This window comes from Zootermopsis nevadensis, unplaced genomic scaffold, assembly GCF_977971745.1.
Source record: "Zootermopsis nevadensis isolate Lab colony 2312 unplaced genomic scaffold, Znev_1.0 Znev_ptg000029l, whole genome shotgun sequence".
Classification (NCBI taxonomy): Eukaryota; Metazoa; Arthropoda; class Insecta; order Blattodea; family Termopsidae; genus Zootermopsis; species Zootermopsis nevadensis.
In genome coordinates this window covers 2,981,649-3,004,397 of record NW_028259161.1, presented here as the reverse complement: position 1 = coordinate 3,004,397, position 22,749 = coordinate 2,981,649, and the positions used below count along the sequence as shown (strand labels likewise).

The following is a 22,749-nucleotide window of genomic DNA, read 5'->3' as shown; positions in this document are numbered from 1 at the left end:
AATTTGTAACACACACCTACATGGGTTAAAAATCAAACTCCTGTTTGTTCAAGGTATTGCAGGTCACGTCACATGTAGTTTTTCTATATGTATAATTCAGTACTAGCAGTTAACATTACCCCATGAAAATACAAAATAAGAAAAAAACATTTAGAATTTTATTGGTTTATTTTGTTGGAAACAGAAAGAAATATATTTTTATAATATTTACACTGTACAAAACAACAGAAAACATTCCCTTAGACATTGCTATAAAAATATTTCACTGCTTCAGTAGTTTTAAAATAGTTTGCAACAATCCTCAAATAATAAATAGCGCTACCTTTATTTGCGCATTTCTTTTAGTGTGATCAGTAGCTACGCTGTTCATTGGTGTCATTCTGGATTGAAATCCTTGTGGATTAGTGGCATTCATTTTGAAGTTGCACTGACCTACAATTAGGAAATGCAACCAAGTCAATTATGCATTACAAATAGCAAAAACTGTAAATAATCTACATAATAATACAATTTACAATAATATGTACACTAAAGAGTAGTAATCCACATCACAACTAAATGTAAGAAACGTGTAGAATTATACAATGATTTCATGTGAAATTAATAGTAATGATTATATTTTAGGCTGTCCCCATTCCTTTCTCCGTAATCTGTCCGTGTAATATTGAGGGTACATGAGTAATTTACATGGAGGAAAATTTACTGGAGGCATTCCAAGCCAAAAACATGTGCACAGTGAAAGAGTTTAATTGAGGCTAGTGCTCCTTCAATTTTTCATGTGTGGTCAACACAAGCAAGTCAAATGTGCCAACAGCTTTCTTCATAACATCTGCTTTGTCTTCAAAATTCCCAGAAGAGAAGTAATTCAAGCAGGTGTCAGATCTGTTAATTTTTGGGAATTAGCAGCTGCCTCCATCATCAGGGTGACAAGTGATCATTGACTCTGAAATGTTGGTAAACTTCTACCAGGCTACAACACAGAAGACGGTCATCTTCGTACTCACCGCCGTGAGAACTTCAAATCCTTCTCAGGATTTCTAGCGTTATATCCTGAAACACATTCCCTCATTAAATTTTTGAAGGCAGAAATCATTACATCTTATACTCTAACTCTCTACAAATTTGACCATTTCATTATTGTTCCATTGTGGTGGCCCACTCGTAATTAAGACAAAATATGTTATCACAGGCTAAAGAGTGGAAATGTTATTTACAAAGTGAGAATTTAATGGTTTCAAGTACTTCCTTCCAGTAAATTTTCCTTTTGTAAGTTAGGCTTAAGATAAAAATATTCTTCACCTCTTAATTACTACCCCAACTTGAGATCCAGTTCGGGGATGGAAAAACGATTAACCTTAGACGTTTCTCTTGTATCAAAAGTAAAAGAGGTTTAGTATGAAATCATTCAGATACAATGGCATCTCATGACAGCCGGAGACCACCGTGTACTTGTACACTTGCAGGTAGCCATCAGTCTCAAGTAAGAGGACAAAACTGGCAGATTCCCCTCTTTTTACTTTATTACACAACGTGAAAATGTTCCCATTTTAGCAGTATATGAATTTCCTTCTCCCCGTTAAAGATTTGCTGCAGACAAACAGGAACATTATAACTAGGTTACATTGCTCTTCTACAACTGCAGGAGAAGATTACAATAAACTGAAATCTCTCTCACCATTATTCATCATCTACACTTTTAATTAACATACTTGCTAAATGGTTTATAGGGACAAACCACTTTTCTTACAAATCTTCTATAGTATCAGGTATGCTTTAATATATTTTGTCATAAAAGAATGACATATTAATAACTTATTACCAAGGTTCTAAATATTAAGCAACAGCACAACTTATCAATAATTAATAAGAATCTATTCAAACCATAAAACACAATTTAATTGTAGTAGCTCTAGAGAAATACGCTGATCACTTAAGAGCAACCACCATAATGTCCGCGTTGACCGGTCAACATATTGTACGTTTTTAATAACATGCAGTAAAGATAAGGTGGAGGTAAACTCGCGGCGTCTCTAGACACCACAAAACGTACAGAAAGTGCAGCTGCAGTGCAACACATTCTTGAACCTCAGAACAATATCAAGATTAGACATTCTCTTCAAGCTGGTGCTGCCTTTATCTATAAAGGAGAGTATCATTTGTACCTCTCGATCCGCTAGTGTTGTTACCACAAAGAATTAACGTACAGTCTTACAAAAACACGATTTGTGACACATTCTTAATTTGTGGAAACAGTAAGAACTTGCATGAAAAAGAGGCATTCTTGTTAAGAATGGAACAAAATGATGTACATGGTCTCAAGCTTGTATGTAACTGTACATAAGCATAAGAAAATGGATGATGACCCAATGTGATATTCAGCAATGCGCAGCATGAAGCATTTTCTAGAAATAAATGTCTTCTTCGGACAGAACTGATATTAGGCGCATGAGAACACTGCTCAATTTTCAGAGTACTGAAGTGTCATATTACATTATTCCCAGATTAAAATGAATTTTATATAGCGACTGCTAAATCAAGATCATATTGTAATCCACAAGTGGAATTCCTTCTGAAACTACTCAAACTACAGTAATACCTGTCTACAAGGAAACTGGTTTGACGATAAAGCCATAAAAAGTCGGGATATTGTGAGAAAGGCCACCTTTAAACTGCTAACAAAATCCCATGTTTCTCTCAATGACTTCAACATAGTGAAGATCTCAAAATAAAAACCATATCATGCCAAAGCACTACCATCTGAAGGTTTACAGGCCTGGAGATAAAATTTCACATTTATTATCTCTGTACTGGAGGTGATTGTGACTGTCTTTATCCCTGGAGAGAGCACTTGACATACATTGCTTAAAGAAGATGAATGGATCTCAGAGCATTCTGAATGTGATGAAAAAGGAAATTCCAACTTTGTGAGAATCAAACCTGTCCACTCAGTCCACGACCAATCATTTTACTGGATTTAAATGTCACATTTTCCAAAACAGTGGCTTCATTATCTATTGTAAAGTGACGCAACATTATTGCCTTTAAGGACTTGAAGTAGGAATGAATCAAACTTAAAAATATGAGAATATAAATGCTGAAAAACATATTTAACTAAAATCCACAAGTACTACAAACATTTTTAGATGCAGTGCATTTTTAACAAATTACTACAAGGTGAAAATAATGTATATCATAATAACAGGCTTTTGTGTCACTGTTAGTGTTTATTCCTACCACAGCAGTGTAGTGTAAGGTCAAAAAGATGAAAAGAAGCAAGACATTTTAGCATTCTTATGTTAATTCCAAATTATAAAAAAGTGTACATATTTCTGGTGACATCTGAAATGTTTAACAACATAGAAAAGAAAAACAATGTCCTATGTTTCCATCCAAATTCTGAATCTCTGTGCACTCCCAAATGGAATACATTATTAAAATCTTCTCTTATTAACTGACTCTTAAACAACTACATTAACGTGAAAAACATAAAGCATAATGAATACACCTCACACCATTACATAAAATTCCTCTCCTTCAGACATGACACTTTTCACTCCATAAATCAAATCATCAATACACCCCCATATTTGTGGCAGATATTATTCATGTTCAACTTCACTTAAAGCAAAGAAAATCAAATCATTTAAGCACCAAAATATAAAGATTTCTGTCTTCTGGGTTGTTGCGCTGTGTAGTCTGGTCGATGTTAACCAACATTTCAGAGGTCATACTGCCTCCGTCATCGCCCTGATGACGGAGGCAGTATGACCTCTGAAATGTTTGTTAACATCGACCAGACTACACAGCGCAACAACCCAGAAGACAGAAATCTTCATACTCACCGTTGTGAAAACCTCAAATCTTACACCAAAATATACTTTAAATAACATAGTAATTAGATCAATGTGTATAAAAATGCACAGTATATGCACAAGTAGAAAATAATCCAGTTACATTACCCAATTCATAACAAACTATAGCTTATACTTTATCACTCATGCAGACTTGGTAATAAAACAGTATTTGAAATAGTCGTGTGCCAGTACTGTAAATCTGATGAAGGTATTACATATGGTTCCTCAATTCCTTCAACAATTTCAATTAATAGGATAAGAAATAATTAGTACATTCCGTTGCTCAAAATTATTCCAGTCCTTGGGTGCTGGAATTTATATGGTTCATCTACAAAATTCATTCATTTTGAAATAACTAATAATATTCAGTTTTTTACCACATATTTACAGAGTTGATACAATTAAAAATTTAAGCTATGTATCTGCAAAATTATGTTTGATGTACCCTATATAAAGAAATACAATAGTTAAATACCCCAATTCAGGAAAAACTTTGAGAAAACATTTTTACCATATAAAATTTGGTAACTGGTAATGTAATTGATTAAATTCTAAATGTACAAAAACAAAGCTATGTTAATTTTTACCAACATCAGTAACTAATTAGTCTACAAAAACTTATACTATGAAGTGCATATTTTGAAAATAAATTGTATGCATGTTTTAAGAATTATTTTCAAACATAAAAAGTTTAGAAGAATTTTCATTACAGAAAACATGCCTTTCAAACAGCAAACTATTTCTTGTTTATGATATCATTAATTATAATACTCAGATATTTTTGTGCCTCATAATTTATAATCTACATATTGAAATTCCACTTTGAAATATATACATTATGAAATATCAGTCTTCACATTACAACATGGTTTAATTATTTATACTGTTTTATTTCAATGTGATATAAAGAGGTCATGAATGCCTGATGAAATTAACATGAATAAAATGGTTGCTACTCACAACATTATATCAAATGAAGAACTAAAACTTTCATCATTCATTTCAGAAATTAGATATATGTTGGTGAGTCCTTCAGACTGGCACCACATGCTTCACAGGTGCCCACGCCCTTCTCATTGACGAGCGTGCACTGAGGACATTCACGTCCACCACTGGCCAGAGGCCTTACTTCTGGCCCTCTCACCTTTGACTTGCCACACATCTCACAGATGTCGCGTGAAGGAACATTGAGAAATGTGCATGTCACACATTCCCATTTATGCTTATCTGCAGCATCTGACAACTTGTGACTGTAATCAGGCGCAGTATTTTCACTGCTCCCCTGCCTCTCTTCTTTGATGGATGAGTCTTGAAGAACTAAGTTTTGCTCAGGTGGGGAAGAATCAGAACTCTTAGGCATAAGCCGATAAAAGTTAGTACTATCTTGCAAGTGTTTATGATCCAGGGTAGTGGACAAGTAGTGGACCCCAGCCAGTGATGATGACCTATCAGTCTCATCTATGTACTTTCTAGTCTCTCTCGGTAATGTCCGAATAGATGCTTTGTTGTTCATAGCACTGATGTTGGTGCTACATTTGCTGGAAGTTGTGGCAACTGTGATTGGCCTTTCCCTTTGTGGATTATCCTTTGATGGTGATGACACATTATCATAAACACTGACACTTCCATCCACGCCTTCAATACTTGGGGACCTTTTTCCTATTGAGACTCTACAAGGTTCACTATCAGCTTCTAACCGGATTTTCTGCAGAGCCTCATTTATTTTTAATGGCTGATGCTCAGCTGGCAGTACTTTATGGAATTCTTCCAGTCTTAACTCCATCAATGTCTCTTCCAAATTTTTGACTGCAGACTGTTCCTGCTGATGCTGACAAGAGTCTCTGACATCTTCCAGATGATTCCTGAGTGAAACGGAATTTCCTGTCATCCGTTCAGGTGACGGGGACAGTATATTTGGCCTCTCACCTAGATCTTTACTGTAACCTTGGCTCTCCAAGTTACGGAACACATAATCCCAGCTTTCAAAAGTTCCAGTACCATCCTCCTTAGCTTTGCTAGACGTTAGTGGTTGACAATGACCTTTTTGGGGGCTGGTGTTATAATTGCAAGGATGAGGCTGCTGTACCTCTTGTCTATAGCTATCTTGCTGTCTCTCATTACTTTTCCTCAGGGCTACACTTTTTTGATTCTGAGTGGAGCCATGATTACGTACATTTCGAGGGACCACAACGGAAGATGCTGACTCTGTGGCTGAGTATATCTGCTGGGTCTCACTGTTACTACTCTGTGGTGGAGCCACCACATCAAGCTCAATAAGCTGACCAGTTGGAACTGGACAATTCAAATTCTGTACTTGTACTGAAGCAGATGATAACTGAGTTGAAACAGAATATCCATTCTGTAATGGTAGTGGAGCCACTGTCATTGGTGTTGAGTAATTATGATGAGTGTGATGGCCATTAGTAGGGTAAAGATCCTGAGATTTCAGCACTGGGTGATGTAATCCAGAAATATGGTGATAAGCTGGGTGTACTGTTGTTGGAACAGGGTAGGTCATTGTGGGTGGAATAGCTTGATGGGGGCTTATGATACTAGCATACCTTGGCTGGGGTGGAAGAGTGTATGCATGTGGTGGTCCAGTAGGGAATGGCGGGTAGTTATAATACCCCATGTGAGGCACAGGGTGCAGGGGTTGTATCTGACTGTACATACAGGCACCAGTTGGCTGGTGAAATCTTGCTGTTGTGCCATATGTGTCCATTGCTGTTCCCTGATGATAGGCTGCTAACTGCTGCTGCTCTTGGTACTGGCGCTGATGAAAGTGATACACGAGTCCTTTTGCTGCATTCTCAGCCGTTCCAACATGATTTTCACGAAACTCCAACACTTCTAGCCAGCTGCAGTTGAAACAGTATGATACTTCTTCCCAGATGTTTTTTAGCAACTGTTGTGATAACACAAAGATATTTCACAGGAAAGAATGCAGTTAACATAAAATGTGTTTATGTTCCCATAAATATACTAAATATCAAGTGTCCAACCATTTGTTTGTATGTCCATTACAGGACAGTCTGATAATTCCCATTCATGTGAAGAAATCTTCCGTGCACAATAAAATGGTAGAACCCACCTTAGAGTCACCACTAAAAAGATAGAAAATGGGTTGTCCTTAAAAGGACATGATGAATGGTCTAATTCATACTTAACCATTCATATATAAAATATATATGTATCTAGTCAATATTATTATTAACCTAAAAGAAAGATAATTATCTAACTTAAATGAAAAATAAACATACAATGAAATGGCTGTTTGCTCACCTGGCATTCCACAAATGCCATCAGTGAATCTCGTGACACATTGGACACCCTGTCAGGATCAATAGGTCCATCCAGTACCATTATTGTTTGTCCTGCATGCTTATATCCCATTGCTTGAAGCATCATTTCTGCCCCAGCAAGATTAGCTTCAATTTCATGCTTGTAGAAACCACAAAACAACTAAGGACAAAAGAAGCATAAGACCAATTACAGTCAGAAAGTTCAAACCTCAGATCCAAATTCCCTCTTGCTCTCAATTACAAGATGGTGTTTTTTGTGAACATAGTGAGAATGGCATTGGTGACATAACATTTCATACATTAAAAAAAGTAACAGTTTATGAAACACAAATGGAACCTCAGCAATGAAAAAGAGATAGAGATATTAGAGGAACAGGCTGTGATGGTGTGAACTGGATTGAACATACTCAGTACAGGACCTAATGACTTGTTTTGTTTAACCTCTGGGTTGTTGATGATATAAGCAACTACCAAGTTCTCAAGAAAGGCCCTGCAATTATGTAATAATAAAACTACAGGTCAGTAATACATAAAATTGACAAACCTTCATTTCTCTATACTCCTTCCTCCATGGTTGGGCCAGCAAATTTGCAGCATACATTCCAATGGCATTCCAAGCTGATGCTGCCCGGTAACCACTGAAATCTTCCTTCTGAGTGGCACTTCGATGCAGTACATCAGCAGTTTCACGGAAACTGAACTTTCTATCATGGGGAACAAGGCACAAATATTCCTTGATATATCCTGAAAAACAGAGATGCAACAGAATCATTACATTAAATACAGGAAATTCGATATGGCAGGTTCATTTACACTACTGAATTTTGCGCTCATTAATTCCTTCACCAGACAGGAATGCCAATAAGACATTAATGGAAGCATTTCCCACAACATGAAACCAGTGTACTTAAAATATCTGAACATTAAAGTGGCTAAGCGAGGGTTTCAAGACTAGACAAAATACATTATCTGGGCTGCACTATAATTCACTATCTATGTAAGCCAGTGGTCTAAACCTGCACAGAAGAGTCAGGTAATACAGTGCAGATAATAAAATAACACTTGGGAAACAGAAGAAAACATTTCTCTCACTTCAAAATAACAGCAGTACTTTTGCCTACTAAATGACACTACATGCTCAGATGCACAATCATTAAACCTTCTCTAATCAACTTTCACATCTGCTGATAGCTTACACAGAATGAAAAGAAATTTTAATGTAAGTATACAGTGTAGATCAAAATTATATTACATATGTTTATATAATGCAGTAATATAAACTTCTATAATAATTTTCACTTGTTACAATGTGCAAAAGTAATGAATGGGACTACCTTCAAGTTTATTCCTTTGCTCAATTTTATGCAAGCTTTCATCAGTCTGCAGGTAACTAAGATGCAACTGCTCAATCATCATCCATAGTTCTGCCAATCGGCTACAAGAAATAAATTCTGCCATTCCTTGCTATTCAGCAAATCTCCATTCACAGTAAATACATAGTGTGTTTAATCTGAAATTAAATAATTCAATCATAATTTTTAGGAATACAAAATTCCCAGTCACCTCATCAGTTAACAACATAAAGGTAATAAAATGTCAGACTTCTTGTTTTAAAACCTCCAAATTATAAGAACATTTGTTTCAGTCTACTTTATATAGACATGTTCTGAGTTGGTTAGATTTAGGTAGTTATGTTAGTCTGTGCATTAAATAAGGAAATTTACAATCCGAAAGCTATTTATAATTGCCTCTGAACTTCTACCAGACTACATGGCACAACAACCCAGAAGACAGCATCTTCAGACTCACAGCCATGAAAACCTCAAATCCTATATTTACTTGCAATTACTAAACTACTGTTACATATGTCTAGAAAAACTAACCTTTCAATGAATTAGGGATTTATGCCCATGCACAAATACATCTGACACACTGCAGGTAACTGTCAACATATTACAAAATATGCCTAAAATAACAGCTACCATTGAAAAAACAATAACAGAATTAGAATCAAAATTTATTTATATTCTGTAGATCCTTCACAGATGAGTCTAGGATGCAGAAGACCTCATACACATTTTATATAAAGAAACATTTTTCTTACAGCTATTAGCATGATCATATTTTATGAGTAGGTATGTTACATTATAGAGACCAAAGTAATTAATTAAAAATATTATCTGTGGAAGTAGTTACAATCCTTAAGAATTTTCAATTAAAGTAAATTTGTTTACAGAGCAGGATTAATACAAGATTTTGTTTTAATGCTAGGTTTAATGTTTTTATCCACATTTAAACTTTAAATGGCAAACAGAAGAATGTGTCCAATGAACACCATATACAGTATCAAACTTTACTAAACTGAATGTACTAAAATGGGTGAAGTGAGTCTATCTTTCTATACTGGGTGTGCAATTGTAAATAATATAATAATTTTACTTGAAACATGGTATATTTAGTATAGTACTGATAAAAAGTTTGAGACAGAATACTTTTCACACATCTAGGAAGAACTCTTAGAAGCATACGTTCTCCAAATTATTCAATCCCACAAATTATACCAATCACATTATACTTACAAATTATCCTGCTACTTTAAAGTGTTTTTATGTGTGTCATTGTAGGCATTTTATTACAATATCCAGGACAATATCATCCAGATGTAATGCCTGAAGATGTCGGGTAGCATTTTGAAACAAGAGCCGTTTGCAATTTGTGCCTTACATGTGCCACAACACTTCAGTATATGTGCAAATTTAATTACAAAATTATTTTGATAGTAAAACTGGCATGACAGTTAATTTTATTATACAAACCTAAATACCTGTACAATAATAACGAATTGAGAAATTAAACATTCTGCAGAAGCTGCACATTCCAGTACCTTCTTTGAGAGGTGGCATCATAGCTAACCCATTTAAATAGTATTTATACGGTGTTTTTGAAATTTTATGTAAATCAGTTTTTTACATAAATATTGCGGAACCACTATTAACAGCAAAATTATAAAATTTCATTACCCCCTCTCAAGGATATTACTATTCATTCACCCGTAAGTTCACTGGCGGATAGTTGTTATGTTATTTACGTAATGATACTGTGCCAGACAGTGAAGAGGAACGGCATATGGGAAAAATTTTACTCCACGAAAGCATGAAAACCGAGAAATTACAACTAATCACAAGTCACAACCAAAATAAATTTTCGGCATAGATAACCTACGGATCCATAGGTAATACCAACATACACATCGGTAACTCAATGTTAAAAAGTGTAAGGAACGCGGCCTACGACGTCATATATATATTTTGCAGTCGATACGACTTTGAAGGATAGATGAGTCTTATCGAATGAATTGATTCAATTCTATATCGATCTGAAAGGACAGATGGCAGCAAAATATAGAATAGAGTCGAAATATTCGAAACAACATATCACAATATCGAATGATTCTATCCCATTCTGTATCGAGTTCTAAGGTTAGTAGGCAGCACTGTATATATGACATCAGAGGCCACGTATGTTGCCTGCTACGAAGGCCGTTTTATGATTGGTCCAGGAGAAGCAGTGATCTGTAAAGTTTCGTTGGTAGCGCTGTATGTGTTAGTCATCAACAGATATTGTGTCAGAAGAATCGCAAAAGTTTGTTTTTACCGTGCTGTAGTTTGATTTTTTGCAAGATGTAGATTATTCTTCGTTCAGTCTATATTTGTAATTTCTAAAGAGCACATTTGGTGTGACGGATTATTTACTCGCTGCAGCACTGACAACTCCTCATGTTGGTTGTGAACATAGGCGTTTCGTGTTAGAAGAAATATCTTTTAAAGCTTTTACAACGGGAAGAACAAGTGTGTGTTCATTTTCTTATCTAATATGACTTTTTAAGAAGTTGAATTATTTTACTAGAGCCTGCCATGTTACAGCTTGATGATGCTAATATCAGATGAATTTGGTTCAACCACGTTACGTGTAATCTTGGTAATGTATGAAACTATGAGGATCTGAAAAATTTTAAGCAGGGGAACCTTAAAAAATGTCATTTTTCTATTGGTGCATAATAGAAAATAATTTATGTACATTTCATTGAACCTTCTTAGACCTAAGCCATCTTCAGTATAATAGCTTGAATCTTGACTAAACTACTACAGTAACATGCAATATGGAGTCATGTCTGAAACTTAAAATTCACAACACAAAATGTTGAAACATTTTTTTTTTAAATTGAGATGTCAAGAATAAAATGGTGTATAAGAGTGCAGTGTTAAAATTGGTAAACTGGCAATGCAGTAATGAGTGTATCAACTCATGACCACCATTTGTGTCAGCTGTAATTACAGGGTCTAGTGATTCTATATCATAATTGTAGTGGTGCTGAGGTGGTGTCTGTTTTTTCTCATTGTTCTTTAGACGGCTAACATATCTATTAATATCAATAAATGACTAAATAACTGGTATGAGCATATCTTATGGGAAAGTTGTCATGAACCAGGGTAACAGCAGTTCTCTTCCCATAATACCATACTAATTAAATGTAATGTAATTCTCTTTAGCTGTTTGTATTTCAGTTTCTGATTGGACAGTAGACTTGGAACATTGTTCAGCCTTTGTAGTTATTAGTTGAAGTCATGGCAAATCAAAAGCACAGTACACACAGTCCTGAAGATTTGAAGACAGACTCGATTCCTGATGCACCTAGGGAAATCATTAATGATCAAGAAACTGATGCATCTCATACGTTACCTCCCAAAGAGGAGATTATAAATGAAGAAAGGAAAGCAAGCCAAAAAAGTAATAATAAAACATACTTAAAACTGCCAAAAGATCTATCTTTTGTAACAAAGAAGAAATCAAGTCCTAAAAGTTTACCAAAGTCTCCAAAAAGTAAGAAGGAAAAAAAGAAAGCTTCAGGTGTATGTCCAGGTATGAATCTAATACAGCTGCAGGTCAAACCTCTAAATGCTTTAACTCAACATTGGTCCTTATACTAATGCAGTTAAATTTCATGACCATCCTACCATTTCTTGTTTGGTGGTGGTATGTAGTCTCTCTAGCTGACATAGAATCACTAATTCAAGTCTGTGACCTTTATATGTTATGAAGAGAAATCCATGCTAGAAGGAGATTATTAGCTGAAGAATTTATTGCCATGTTGCCCAGGATACAGTTGTTTCTCACTGTGTGGAGGTCCAGGTTCATTCTCTGGCAGACTGTAAGATTGTGGATGAAGTGGTCCTGAAGTAGATTTTTGTCAAAGCAGTTAATTTTTCTCTTTCACTCCTTCCACCAACACTTCATTCTCATCTACTGCCACTTTTGAGATGTACAGTAGGCCTTTAATTCCAGTATATTATCACAAACCTGGTCTGAAGTTAGAGCTTTACTACTGACTTCAAGTGCTTTATATTATATGCACTCTACAGTGTGTTCCTTATTTGGCCCAATTAACATTTTATTTATGTTTTATCTACCTGGTTGCATTTAAGATGTATGCCACAGATTTCTGCATATTGCTTTGCTAATCTGGCAGTTGTTTACAGAAAAACCAAAGTATACTTTGGTCTCCAAAATATCCCCTCCCCCCCACCACTTATTACAGCTTGTTGTTTGCTTGAATATATTTAATACTTATGCATTTAATTTTTTTGTATTTTTTGTTTGATTGATTTGTTCTGAATGAGATCATATTCAGTGGGTGAAGTCAAATAAGTCATACACCTTCCTAAGTCTACATGACAAAACATAACATTAACTCAGGTTAGGATTTTTTTAAACCTAACCGTATGGAAAAGCTAGTCAAGAAATTCCCTGCCCTTCATGGGCTTTGAAGTTCTTTGAAGTTCCATTGCCATGTTCACATGAGTCTGCCACTGGATCCAGGCTGCATCCATACACTCTGTTCTTATAACATCAATTTTAATACTATCCCATCTATGCCTAGGTCTCACAAGTGGTCTCTTTACTTTCTACTTAGGGTGTATGACTAAAATTCTCTCTTGTGCATGCTACATGCCCCACCAACCTTATCCTTCATTTGATTGTCCTAATAATATCTGGTGAAGATAAATTATGAGGCTTCTCATCATGCAGTTTTCTCCATCCTGTTACTTCTCTTTTAGGTCCAGATTTTCTTCTTAGCACTCTTTCTGCAAACACCCTCAATCTGTGTTCTTCCCTTATGGTAAGAAATTAAGTTTTATTTCCATATAGAACAGCAGGTAAAATTATAATTCTATATATTTTACTCTTTAGATACGGATGAGATAAATCCTGAACTGAATGCATCCCCCCATATTTAATGTGCTCTTAACTTATTCATATGAATATTATTTTTATTTCTTGCTATCATTCCCAGATATGTGAACATATGAACACTTTTTAAAGATTTGCTTTTACTGTTTACTTTTAGACCAGCCATCTTAGTAGTGTCTAATAGAGTTCCAGTGCTAATGTTTGTGGTATTTATGTTTATCCCAGTAAATCAACATCACCACCATAGGCCAGAAGCTGATGTGCCCAATTTGATTTTAACTGATCCTTATTTCTTGAACTTTCCTAATACCATATTCAGTTGGGTTTAGTGTTAATTTGATTATGTATTTCAGAACCGTCTACTGTTGTATACCAGATTTCAAATTCTAATGGAATCCGCATAGGACCAGATGTCAATCTGACAATTGTGCAAAATTCTCCCAGTACAAAAACTCAATCAGCTCCTAAGGAAAACAGAACTATAAGAGGTTTGTATATGTCTTAAGCAAATAATACAGTATATTGCTCTAGTACAAAATCCAAATACATCAAAATGTGGTTCATACAACATACTCTAAATTGTTTTCAAACATTTCTTCATTAATGTAACCTTACAAGATGAATTTAATTGGAGGTAGTGTAATAAATACCATTGATGTTGACAGTGGTCAGATGAAACCTGTTGAGAGAGTAGCAGATGTGAAATACTGATTGTTGCAGTAATGAATGACAGTCCCCATGGTTGCAGGTTTACAAGAAAGTAAGCAGCAAGTAACCCGAGAACATATCAGGTTGGTTGCACCCCATGTCGGAGAACATTGGAGAGAAGTTGGTAGAACACTTAATCTCACCGATGGAAGATTGGAGCAGATCGAGCAAGATCATTACAAGGAAGGAATGAGAGAGGTATCTGAGTAATTTTCTGCAAGATGCATGCAGAACGAAATTATTTGTCATTTGGGGAACATTTCCTGGACTTCAGTTTGCAAAATTGCCATGGTATAACTTTGTGTATGTATTCAGCCCACAATTTCATGGTGGTGAGTATGAAGGTGGCTGTTTTCTGGATTTTAGTGCCGTGTAATCTGGTAGAAGTTTACCAGTGTTTCAGAAACATGATCACCCTGATGATGGAGTCAGCAAGTGCCTAAGAAATGTCAGTAAACTTTTACTAGACTGCATGATGCAGCAATCTAGAAGACAGCCATCTTCAAGCTTGCTGCCTCCAGTTCCAGGGACCAGTCAGCAGAGGACAAAGAAATTTGATCACTGCTTCCTGTTTAAGCATCCATCTTTATTTAGTTATTGCAAAGCATGGAGTACCACTACAAGTATTTCTGTTTGTTCTCTAGATTTTTAAATTATTCCCTGTTCCACAGCTTGATGGGGTTGGTAGATTGGATACATATCCCCTTAAAATATAAGTTGTGTAAACATTTCAGCTTAATGACTTTACAAAAAGATTAACAAATAAGAAAACATTATTTTTGTTACCTAGAAGGTATATTGTGACTTTTATTTATACTAGCATATACATAAGTAAATATTTTAAAATAACCAGTCTTAATGGGGGAGTATTGGAAATGCTCACACTTTTTGTTAACCACTGCTTCTTTGTTTCACATGACTGTATGTTGTGTAGAATGAATGCTAGGCAGCATCTGAGCAGTGAGTTAATTACTGTGCATTCATGTGTTTACAGTTGGATTTTTCTTTGTTTATTTGTGTTGAATTGTGTTTGTATAGGCAACTAATATTTTACAGGGAGACTCATTCTTCTGCTAGCCGTAGTAACATTATTGGTACATGTGTGTAGAGGGGAGTAGGGATGACAGTTTATTTTAACTCTCAAATTTCATGGGGCAGAGAATAACTCTAGAGCAGAGGATCTTTATGCAGTAGTTGATAATTACCCATCTGATCAATAGTGTTCTGGGACCCAAAACGTTGGTCACTGAGACACATTTTACTGCAGTTTAATTGCGTAAAATTGGTCTCCAGGTTTCTGTATTAAAATTATCTTTTGCAGGTGGTGTATCAGGTTTTGTTGGAATGGATACGAGTGAATGCAAGTGAGGCAAGGCTTGGAGAGCTTACTAATGCTTTGTGGAAATCAGCTGAATACAGTGCTGTGAAAAAACTGGCAGAATGGGCAAAAGAATCTTCCCTTTTTTAACTAATATCAGATTAAGTGCATAGTAGATTAGGCACTGGAGTATGTTCATTGCTTACTTGATATACCCAGGTTTTAATTATCACGAAACGTTAATACATAAGATGCATGTTGACTTTCTTACAATTATTTTTTATTGTGTTTAGTTCTTCTGTGTTTCAAATATGACTCATTCCTGGATTTAGTGTTAGAAACTATAAGTTAATAATTATTACATGCTGTTTTCATGAAAAATACAAGAGTCTTACATAAAGAAATTTAAGGTTGTGAAATTTCATTGTAACATTCTTGAATTTTTTTTCATGCCCTGAATCAGTTAATTAAGTAAATATATTTTATTGTGTCAGTAATCTGAGATCTGAAAATGTTCAGGATTGTTCACAACAAAACAGTCCATATTTTAAAAAATATGGTCATGGTCAATTTTTGCTTAGAACTAATTGTGTATGTTATGCAGTGTCATTTGGATGAGAGAATGAACAAAGGACTGTGAGAGATGGGAAGCAGTTTCACCAACTTGTGTGCATATTCTAGAGGTCCTCTGTTGCGGCTGTGAATATATCCATTACTCTTACTCCTAAATCTTGACAAACATTTTTGATACATACAATTTCTGACATGTAATGTCAATATTCAAGCATTGCTTCTTTGAAGTATAGGCTTAACATTGTCACCACCTGGTCTCTTTTCTGCAAATGAAAGTAAATCGAGGCTGTGCATATCTCTAATGGTATATCCAAAACTTTCTGACATGTTCAAGCATTCACAGACTTGCTCAGCTTATGAGGCTGATGCAGGCTAGTGGATGAGCTAAAAGACATTTCACTTGTTTAAATTAAACTGTTTATTTACCATGATATTATGATGCTATTTAACATCTAAGCACTCTGTAAGGAATCCAGAATGGATGAATTATTTATGTACATGTTTTGCTTCAAGTTTTCCCAGGGGTAAAAATCAAAATATTCAGATTGGGGGGCCCATGGTGGTCTTAGTCCTATATTGATTTTATGTCCGTCAACACATTCCTTGAGCCCGCATGAAATTTTCTGCATTGTCATTTTGAAAATGTGCATCATTTTTTTCTTCTGCCATTAATTATTTGAAGACAGACTGGAAAATATAATCCACAAACTGCTGAATTAACCCTCATAATAGAATGTGGGACCAGTGATTCTTCTAGTGCTCACATCACACCATAAATCAACTGTTTCACATGAGATTCTGAACAAGAAATATACTTTTTTTAGTGTTCCTCACTATGGTTGGACACAGACACATAGAATGCTCATAGCTAAATAGTCACAAGAGTGGAGATTCATGAAATTGAAATGTGTTGATGTTAACATGGCAGTGAGTTTTGAGACACTGTTTACCTGCATGCCCAATGCTGTGTGGCTCAGCAAATTCTTAGATGTAATGAAGGCCAGATTCAAATGATATGAATGAATGTCATGTTATACAGACTTTCATTTTATTCAAAACTTTATTTATTTTTACATAAGGGGTTTGGGTTTTTTATGTAGTAATAAGATACATATATTAGCATTCTTTTTACACAAAACAGTTCTTTTGGTTTGTCAAATGACCAAAATAAGTATATTTGTTATTATCAATTGATAAATTATGTGCTTAAAACAGACAAGTAGTCACTACTTCCACAATAGCTGTTGTAAATTTGTTCCTCTAAGTACATCACACTTGCCATCAAGAGTTCATTCCATGTTCTGTTTGCAAGTTGACAGATCCAGGTGCTTGCATTTTTTATTGAAGTATTTTGTAAATTATGCAAAGGTACTAACATGAAATTGAGCAGCAGTTGTTAGTTATATGTAAAATATAGTGATTTCTGGTATTAGTTTTCATGGGACTAAGAATAATTATTCAATAAAATATGATAAATACATATTTTAAAAATGGGACTATATGATCTGAACTTTATAAATCTGAAAATGTCCTGACAAAAACACGCTAACTAGGACAAATTGTTATGTTCAGAATTTGGTTTAGATATACCAAATGTTAAGTTTCATCCTTCATTTTGCAATTGCCCTTTATACATTAAGGTAGTGTGCCTGTTGAAAATAAATGGCACACCAAACACTTCCACTTTAGATTTATCAGTTCTGGGTAATTTTTGAAAAATTTGTTGTTAGCAGCCTCAGTGTATAGATTATACATTAAGACAAGTCTGGAACCTACTGGGTTTCAAATCAAACAAGGTACAGAATGTGCAGCACAAATGCCATGAATGTTTAATGAAAGCAAGGTGAATTAAGTTTTTAAGTAGAGTTACGTATAACCATTTATATTCTACATGAAACATTTTGTTTACTTCTGAACATTTTCTCTGAAATATCATCACCACTTGATATAGAAATACAAGTAACATTTCTACAGTTCAGTACTGTGACTGAAGCTGTAAGGCATATATACCAGTGAGATCATTTTCAAAAAGAATACCTCAGAGGAAAATAGCTGTAACTTACTATCAGATAAGTTTTATATCAAATGGCAGTTGCAACATATTCTTTGCATCTTGTACTGTTGATTTCATTGGCAGAACTTAAAATTTCTATGTACTACTAAATATTATTGAGAATTGTATTTTAATATCTACAGAATAGCCTAATTTAAGAGTTGTTTACTTCTGAGGTACAGTGGTTCCAAAATAACTAGATATAGTTTCCACACCTTGTGTTACAAACAGTAATTTAATTATGACAAGAGGAAAAGATGGGTGTGAGCTTGTATGTTCTCACCACTGTCAATTTGTTTCATGCACTGATATTTGAGAACCACCATCCAAGACCACATTACTGCATTACTCTTACATACCCTCCCCCCATTTTGGAGTATTACATAATATTATTGTCTTGAAATTTTAAATATTCACTTGTATATTCTTAATTTTAAGAATTATATTGGTACTTATTTGTTTTATATGCTTGTTAATTCATATTATAAGGGAGCTGTGATAAGATATACTTTTATTCAATTTTTTTTCTAATTAATAATCAGATATTCCTTCTCGCTGTAGTCATCTTATAAAATACAAGTTGTTTCCAACAAATTATGTCCTGAAAATATTATCCATGTTGTTACAATTTATTACAGGTTGTATGGAGTGTTATCTGTGGTCTAAATATCATAATTAAGTCAGTACTGGAACCCTGCACTCTGTGGTTGTTGCTAACATTTGATAAAGAAAGCATGTATAATAACAGACATGTTCAAGATCTGAGCTAGTACTAAACTAGTTGTGATACACTCAACCTGGGCTCCAGAAATACACTTATCACAGGTCAGGTTACTGAGGCTGGTGTACTTTATTATCTTGGTTTAAACATTAAAAAATGAATATACAAATGGTTATAGAATGTTTATTTCTCATTATGAAGCTCAAATATGTGAAATGTGGTGCCAGATAAATTTAACATGTTTGGTTTTTTCCATTGGCTACAGCATGTCAGTTACATCATTTCAAATGCTTTAAACCAGTGGCATTCAACCTTTTTCTGTTCGCGTACCCCCAGATATAATTTCTCTTCAACTTTGTACCCCCAAAGTTGTTTGTGTATGTAAGACTTGAGGTTCTCACAGCGGTGAGTATGAAGATTTCCGTCTTCTGGGTTGTTGCGCTGTGTAGTCTGGTCGATGTTAACCAACATTTCAGAGGTCATACTGCCTCCGTCATCAGGTCGCCCTGATGACGGAGGCAGTATGACCTCTGAAACGTTGGTTAACATCGACCAGACTACACAGTGCAACAACCCAGAAGACGGAAATCTTGTTTGTGTATAATTCAAGTTATACATAGTATATAATCTACATCTAAAATAAATTACATTACTGATTATTTAGCATTTAACATAAAATAATATATATTTTTTTAAAATTTCACGTACCCCCTAAGATGTCTTCTCGTACCCCAGGTTGAATACCACTGCTTTAAACTACAGCATGAACAGTAAGGATGGCCAAATCATGCCTGCATTGAATGAATTTGATGTGAAATTAAATAATATGTGTTAGTTGTGTTCTTCTGGATTGTGATCCCACATAGTTTTGTAGGAATGTATCACCTTCACCTTGAAAGTGAAGGTATGCATATGCCAGCCATCTATATTTTTAAATGGAATGTCCACCAGTAAAGATGACAGAAAAAGCTATTGTATATTCACGTTTTTTGCAGTGCTGCTGAAAAGATTGGTTCACATTTGCGGAATTCCTCTTCCATTTCACTAAGGTCACGGTTAGCATCCAGTACCATCACCTGATAAAAAATAATGTAATACAGGCATGTGTAAATGTTACTCTGTTCTGTAAAGATGATCAAGTTTGAAACTGTTAAGTAACTTGTGTATTAAGTGGATTTTTGAAAGTGTTTTGCAGAAAATCTCAGCATTTAAAAAAATAGACACCAATGGGCTCACATATGTTACTTTGAAGCTAATACAAAGAATGTCAGGAAAAATAGTAAGTGGTAAAATAAGATAATTACAGAGTATGAACTTACTGGAGCCGGACAACAGAACTTTGTCTGATTTAAAAGCCAGTCCTCGTGTAGTTTATGGAGTTTTCTCAAGTATTCGAGTGGTACACAGCTCTCTTCTTCTCGTGCACGTGCTTTCATACGTTCAAATACCACTTCAGGACAAGTGCGCAAGTAAACTAAAGAAAGGAACACATACATAATAAAATTAACAAACTTGGGTATCTTAATTCATGTCTTAATTTTGTTATATATTCAAATTTACCTATAAGATCTCCACCAATATGAAAGTGAGATGTGATCCACTTAAACCACTCATCCAAAACAACATAGTCTGCAGCAGGCATCAATTCTTCTCTAGCCAAATTCTCTACGAAACAATACCTATTGGAAAAGTGCACCATGTAAGAAGTTGACAATGCAATCGAAAGGAATGTGTACAAAAGAGATTTTTAATCCCTTTGTTTATATAATTTGGTATCCAGACACCAGTGACATAAGAACTGTGGTCAGGTGCAAAGAGAAGCAAACTTTTAGTAATGCTATTTTGGGGCACAAATTCCTTTCAGCCTGGAACAGAGGAAATTAATGGTTCAGTAGATCAATTACATTCCTTGGTGCAAACTATTTCTTTGCAGGTTAGTCAATTTCATTTTGACGTTAATTGTGCCCCCGGGTCACACACGTCCATGACTCATTGTGTATGTTTGACCTTTTGAAAGTAAGATTTGTATACACAGTGGATAGTGTGTACAATGGCATCAGCTACATATGGCAAAAAATCTGATGTGGTTAAAACATTAAATGGATGGGAAAATCTTTAACTTCTTTAATTTTCTCTCTCCATCACAATACCTCTCCTGTCATTGTATAGAAATATGGTGTATCATAAATGACATATGACAGAAATGTGTCAATATTTAAATAACTACACAAATAAGTAGGCTCACTATGAAATTAGGATAATATTAAAATGTGATTCAAAAAGTACTTATAGATAGTGATCTGTTACAGCTGCAGACTTCTATTGCAGCAAGTGTTGGTATGTTATGCTTTAATGCCATACATTTGTATTATAAAGTAAATTCATAATGTATACATTCTCTCAGAATTAGATTAAGATTCTTTCACAGTTTTACCTAGCACTGTATATTGACCGTTCCATCATCTTCACAGGATGGGTTGATGTGCGTGTATGCAGATCCAACATTGTTAACTGAACATATGTTTGGAATGTCAATCCCCAGCGTGATGGATTTTCATACATTAAACCCTGGAGAAAATAAAAGAAAATTTAGTGTCTAGTGGGTAGTTAACTGCATAAATGTAATCATCACTTGACATTTTATGAACCAAGAATACAAAATGAAAGCATAGGTATACTGGAACCCAGATTTTTAAGTTCAAGAAGAATCATGCTAAAAGATGTTACATGACATATTGAGTCACATTATAATGGCACCAAGTGTATTTTTCTACTCCTCAGCTGCAATTTTTCATTTGCCATAGACAAACAGCATGATATTTCCTGTGCACCAAAAATAAAATTATGTTTATAAAAGGTAAACATTATAGTAATTTGACAGTAAAAATATACTAACAAGTAAATTGTGGCCTTCGACATTTCTCCACATATCTACAGGTTCAGATAACAAGTCAACGTCAGGCCTTGCAAAATGGTTCAAGAAAGTAGTTTTTCCACTACCAATATTGCCTTCTACAAAAACTGTAAATGGCTTCACTGACACTGCACCAGCCATTACTCTTTTGTTTAACCAATGTGCTGTTGACCTGTTTAATAAACATATAAATTAAAATATTAATTTATAACAACTTACTAAACATAAAATTTGAGTGACCTAAATTAAATATTTCAAGGTACATTCTAAATGTATAGTTTTCCAGAAGTACTTTTGAATATCTCATATAGCTACAATTAGTGGGACTGCTTGGGGATGATGCACTCTCAGTACTTAAAACAATTATAGCAGAATCATCAAGAGGTCATGGTCACCTATTCCCTCAACTAGTCAGTGAAATCAGATGTTACCAACAGGACCATTATAATTTAACCCCATTTTCTAATCAACAAATCCTGAAAACATATAAATCATTTCAACTTAAAAACTGATTAAGAATTTAGACAACTGTTCCATTGTTTTGAGAGTTTCTGCATAAATAAACAATTTATGTACATGTTTCAATTAAAGTACAGAAAAAGTTTACAATCTTTTCGTTGTAAGTGTTGATCAGTTCCTTGCAATATAATTTAGCTCTATATACTTACAACCACAATCACTGAATATTCTAGTCCTGTTGTAATCTATTTACGAAGCACATGCGCCCGAAATCAATAAATTCCGCTAAAAACGCCTAAAATGTTAAACATAATGCCTGTTCAATGCCTCTGTAATCGAGCTAATCGTTTCTGAATATCTTGGTAGCATGTAATATAACCTAACTTATTTCACTAACTTCACATATTTTACGCATTACCTAATCATGTTAAAATTATGTAAGAAAATCCAATTTAATATCATAAAAACCGGCAACAAATATTAATATCAAATTTTAATGATGTATACGAAATTATACACAATTCCACGGGTTATCAACAAACTTCCCTTGTTACCATCATCCCTGAAAAACAGCTGTATAGTAAACATGGCGACAAAT

General features: G+C 34.7%; 3 protein-coding genes across 16 annotated transcripts; 1 reads left to right on the top strand and 2 right to left on the bottom strand.

Annotated features, from left to right (window-relative positions):
- Positions 1-149: 149 nt before the first annotated feature.
- On the bottom strand, positions 150-10,436 carry tamo (PUB and ZnF_RBZ domain-containing protein tamozhennic). Of its 8 annotated transcripts, none has more exons than XM_087358094.1 (6): positions 9,736-10,436; positions 9,040-9,098; positions 8,491-8,666; positions 7,701-7,900; positions 7,137-7,316; positions 150-6,759 (listed from the first exon to the last, which is right to left on the bottom strand). In XM_087358094.1, the coding sequence occupies exons 3-6, from the start codon at positions 8,612-8,614 to the stop codon at positions 4,864-4,866; spliced, it is 2,400 nt and encodes a 799-aa protein (XP_087214220.1). In that variant the 5' UTR covers positions 8,615-8,666; positions 9,040-9,098; positions 9,736-10,436; the 3' UTR covers positions 150-4,863. The 8 variants fall into 8 exon arrangements, with proteins under 8 accessions (XP_087214220.1, XP_087214223.1, XP_087214225.1 ...); XM_087358097.1 differs by having other exon boundaries at positions 10,041-10,436; XM_087358099.1 differs by having other exon boundaries at positions 10,177-10,436.
- Positions 10,437-10,494: 58 nt separating this feature from the next.
- Positions 10,495-20,892, top strand: imd (death domain-containing immune deficiency protein). Of its 4 annotated transcripts, none has more exons than XM_022058921.2 (5): positions 10,495-10,635; positions 11,722-12,076; positions 13,759-13,893; positions 14,154-14,311; positions 15,435-20,892. In XM_022058921.2, exons 2-5 carry the CDS (start codon positions 11,782-11,784, stop codon positions 15,579-15,581), a joined length of 735 nt encoding a protein of 244 aa, XP_021914613.1. In that variant the 5' UTR covers positions 10,495-10,635; positions 11,722-11,781; the 3' UTR covers positions 15,582-20,892. The 4 variants fall into 4 exon arrangements, with proteins under 4 accessions (XP_021914613.1, XP_021914612.1, XP_021914615.1 ...); XM_022058920.2 differs by lacking the exon at positions 10,495-10,635 and adding an exon at positions 10,715-11,004; XM_022058923.2 differs by lacking the exon at positions 10,495-10,635 and adding an exon at positions 10,715-11,004 and having other exon boundaries at positions 11,707-12,076.
- dnk (deoxynucleoside kinase) lies at positions 19,477-22,736 on the bottom strand. Of its 4 annotated transcripts, none has more exons than XM_022059005.2 (6): positions 22,570-22,736; positions 21,675-21,864; positions 21,213-21,346; positions 20,339-20,457; positions 20,098-20,252; positions 19,477-19,854 (listed from the first exon to the last, which is right to left on the bottom strand). In XM_022059005.2, exons 1-6 carry the CDS (start codon positions 22,611-22,613, stop codon positions 19,759-19,761), a joined length of 738 nt encoding a protein of 245 aa, XP_021914697.1. In that variant the 5' UTR covers positions 22,614-22,736; the 3' UTR covers positions 19,477-19,758. The 4 variants fall into 4 exon arrangements, with proteins under 4 accessions (XP_021914697.1, XP_021914698.1, XP_021914699.1 ...); XM_022059006.2 differs by lacking the exon at positions 22,570-22,736 and adding an exon at positions 22,361-22,563; XM_022059007.2 differs by lacking the exon at positions 22,570-22,736 and adding an exon at positions 22,367-22,563.
- Between the last annotated feature and the right edge of the window lie 13 nt (positions 22,737-22,749).

Coding starts and splice junctions, on each gene's coding strand:
- tamo (XM_087358094.1), bottom strand. CDS start 8,614: ATGGCAGAATTTATTTCTTGTAGCCGATTGGCAGAACTATGGATGATG. Junction 7,901..8,490: donor GCAAAGGAATAAACTTGAAG/GTAGTCCCATTC, acceptor TCTGTTTTTCAG/GATATATCAAGGAATATTTG. Junction 6,760..7,136: donor TGGCATTTGTGGAATGCCAG/GTGAGCAAACAG, acceptor TTATCACAACAG/TTGCTAAAAAACATCTGGGA.
- imd (XM_022058921.2), top strand. CDS start 11,782: ATGGCAAATCAAAAGCACAGTACACACAGTCCTGAAGATTTGAAGACA. Junction 12,077..13,758: donor AGCTTCAGGTGTATGTCCAG/GTATGAATCTAA, acceptor TATGTATTTCAG/AACCGTCTACTGTTGTATAC. Junction 13,894..14,153: donor GGAAAACAGAACTATAAGAG/GTTTGTATATGT, acceptor CCATGGTTGCAG/GTTTACAAGAAAGTAAGCAG.
- dnk (XM_022059005.2), bottom strand. CDS start 22,613: ATGATATTAAATTGGATTTTCTTACATAATTTTAACATGATTAG. Junction 20,458..21,212: donor CGGTCAATATACAGTGCTAG/GTAAAACTGTGA, acceptor CTTTTCCAATAG/GTATTGTTTCGTAGAGAATT. Junction 19,855..20,097: donor AGTTCTGTTGTCCGGCTCCA/GTAAGTTCATAC, acceptor ATTTTTTATCAG/GTGATGGTACTGGATGCTAA.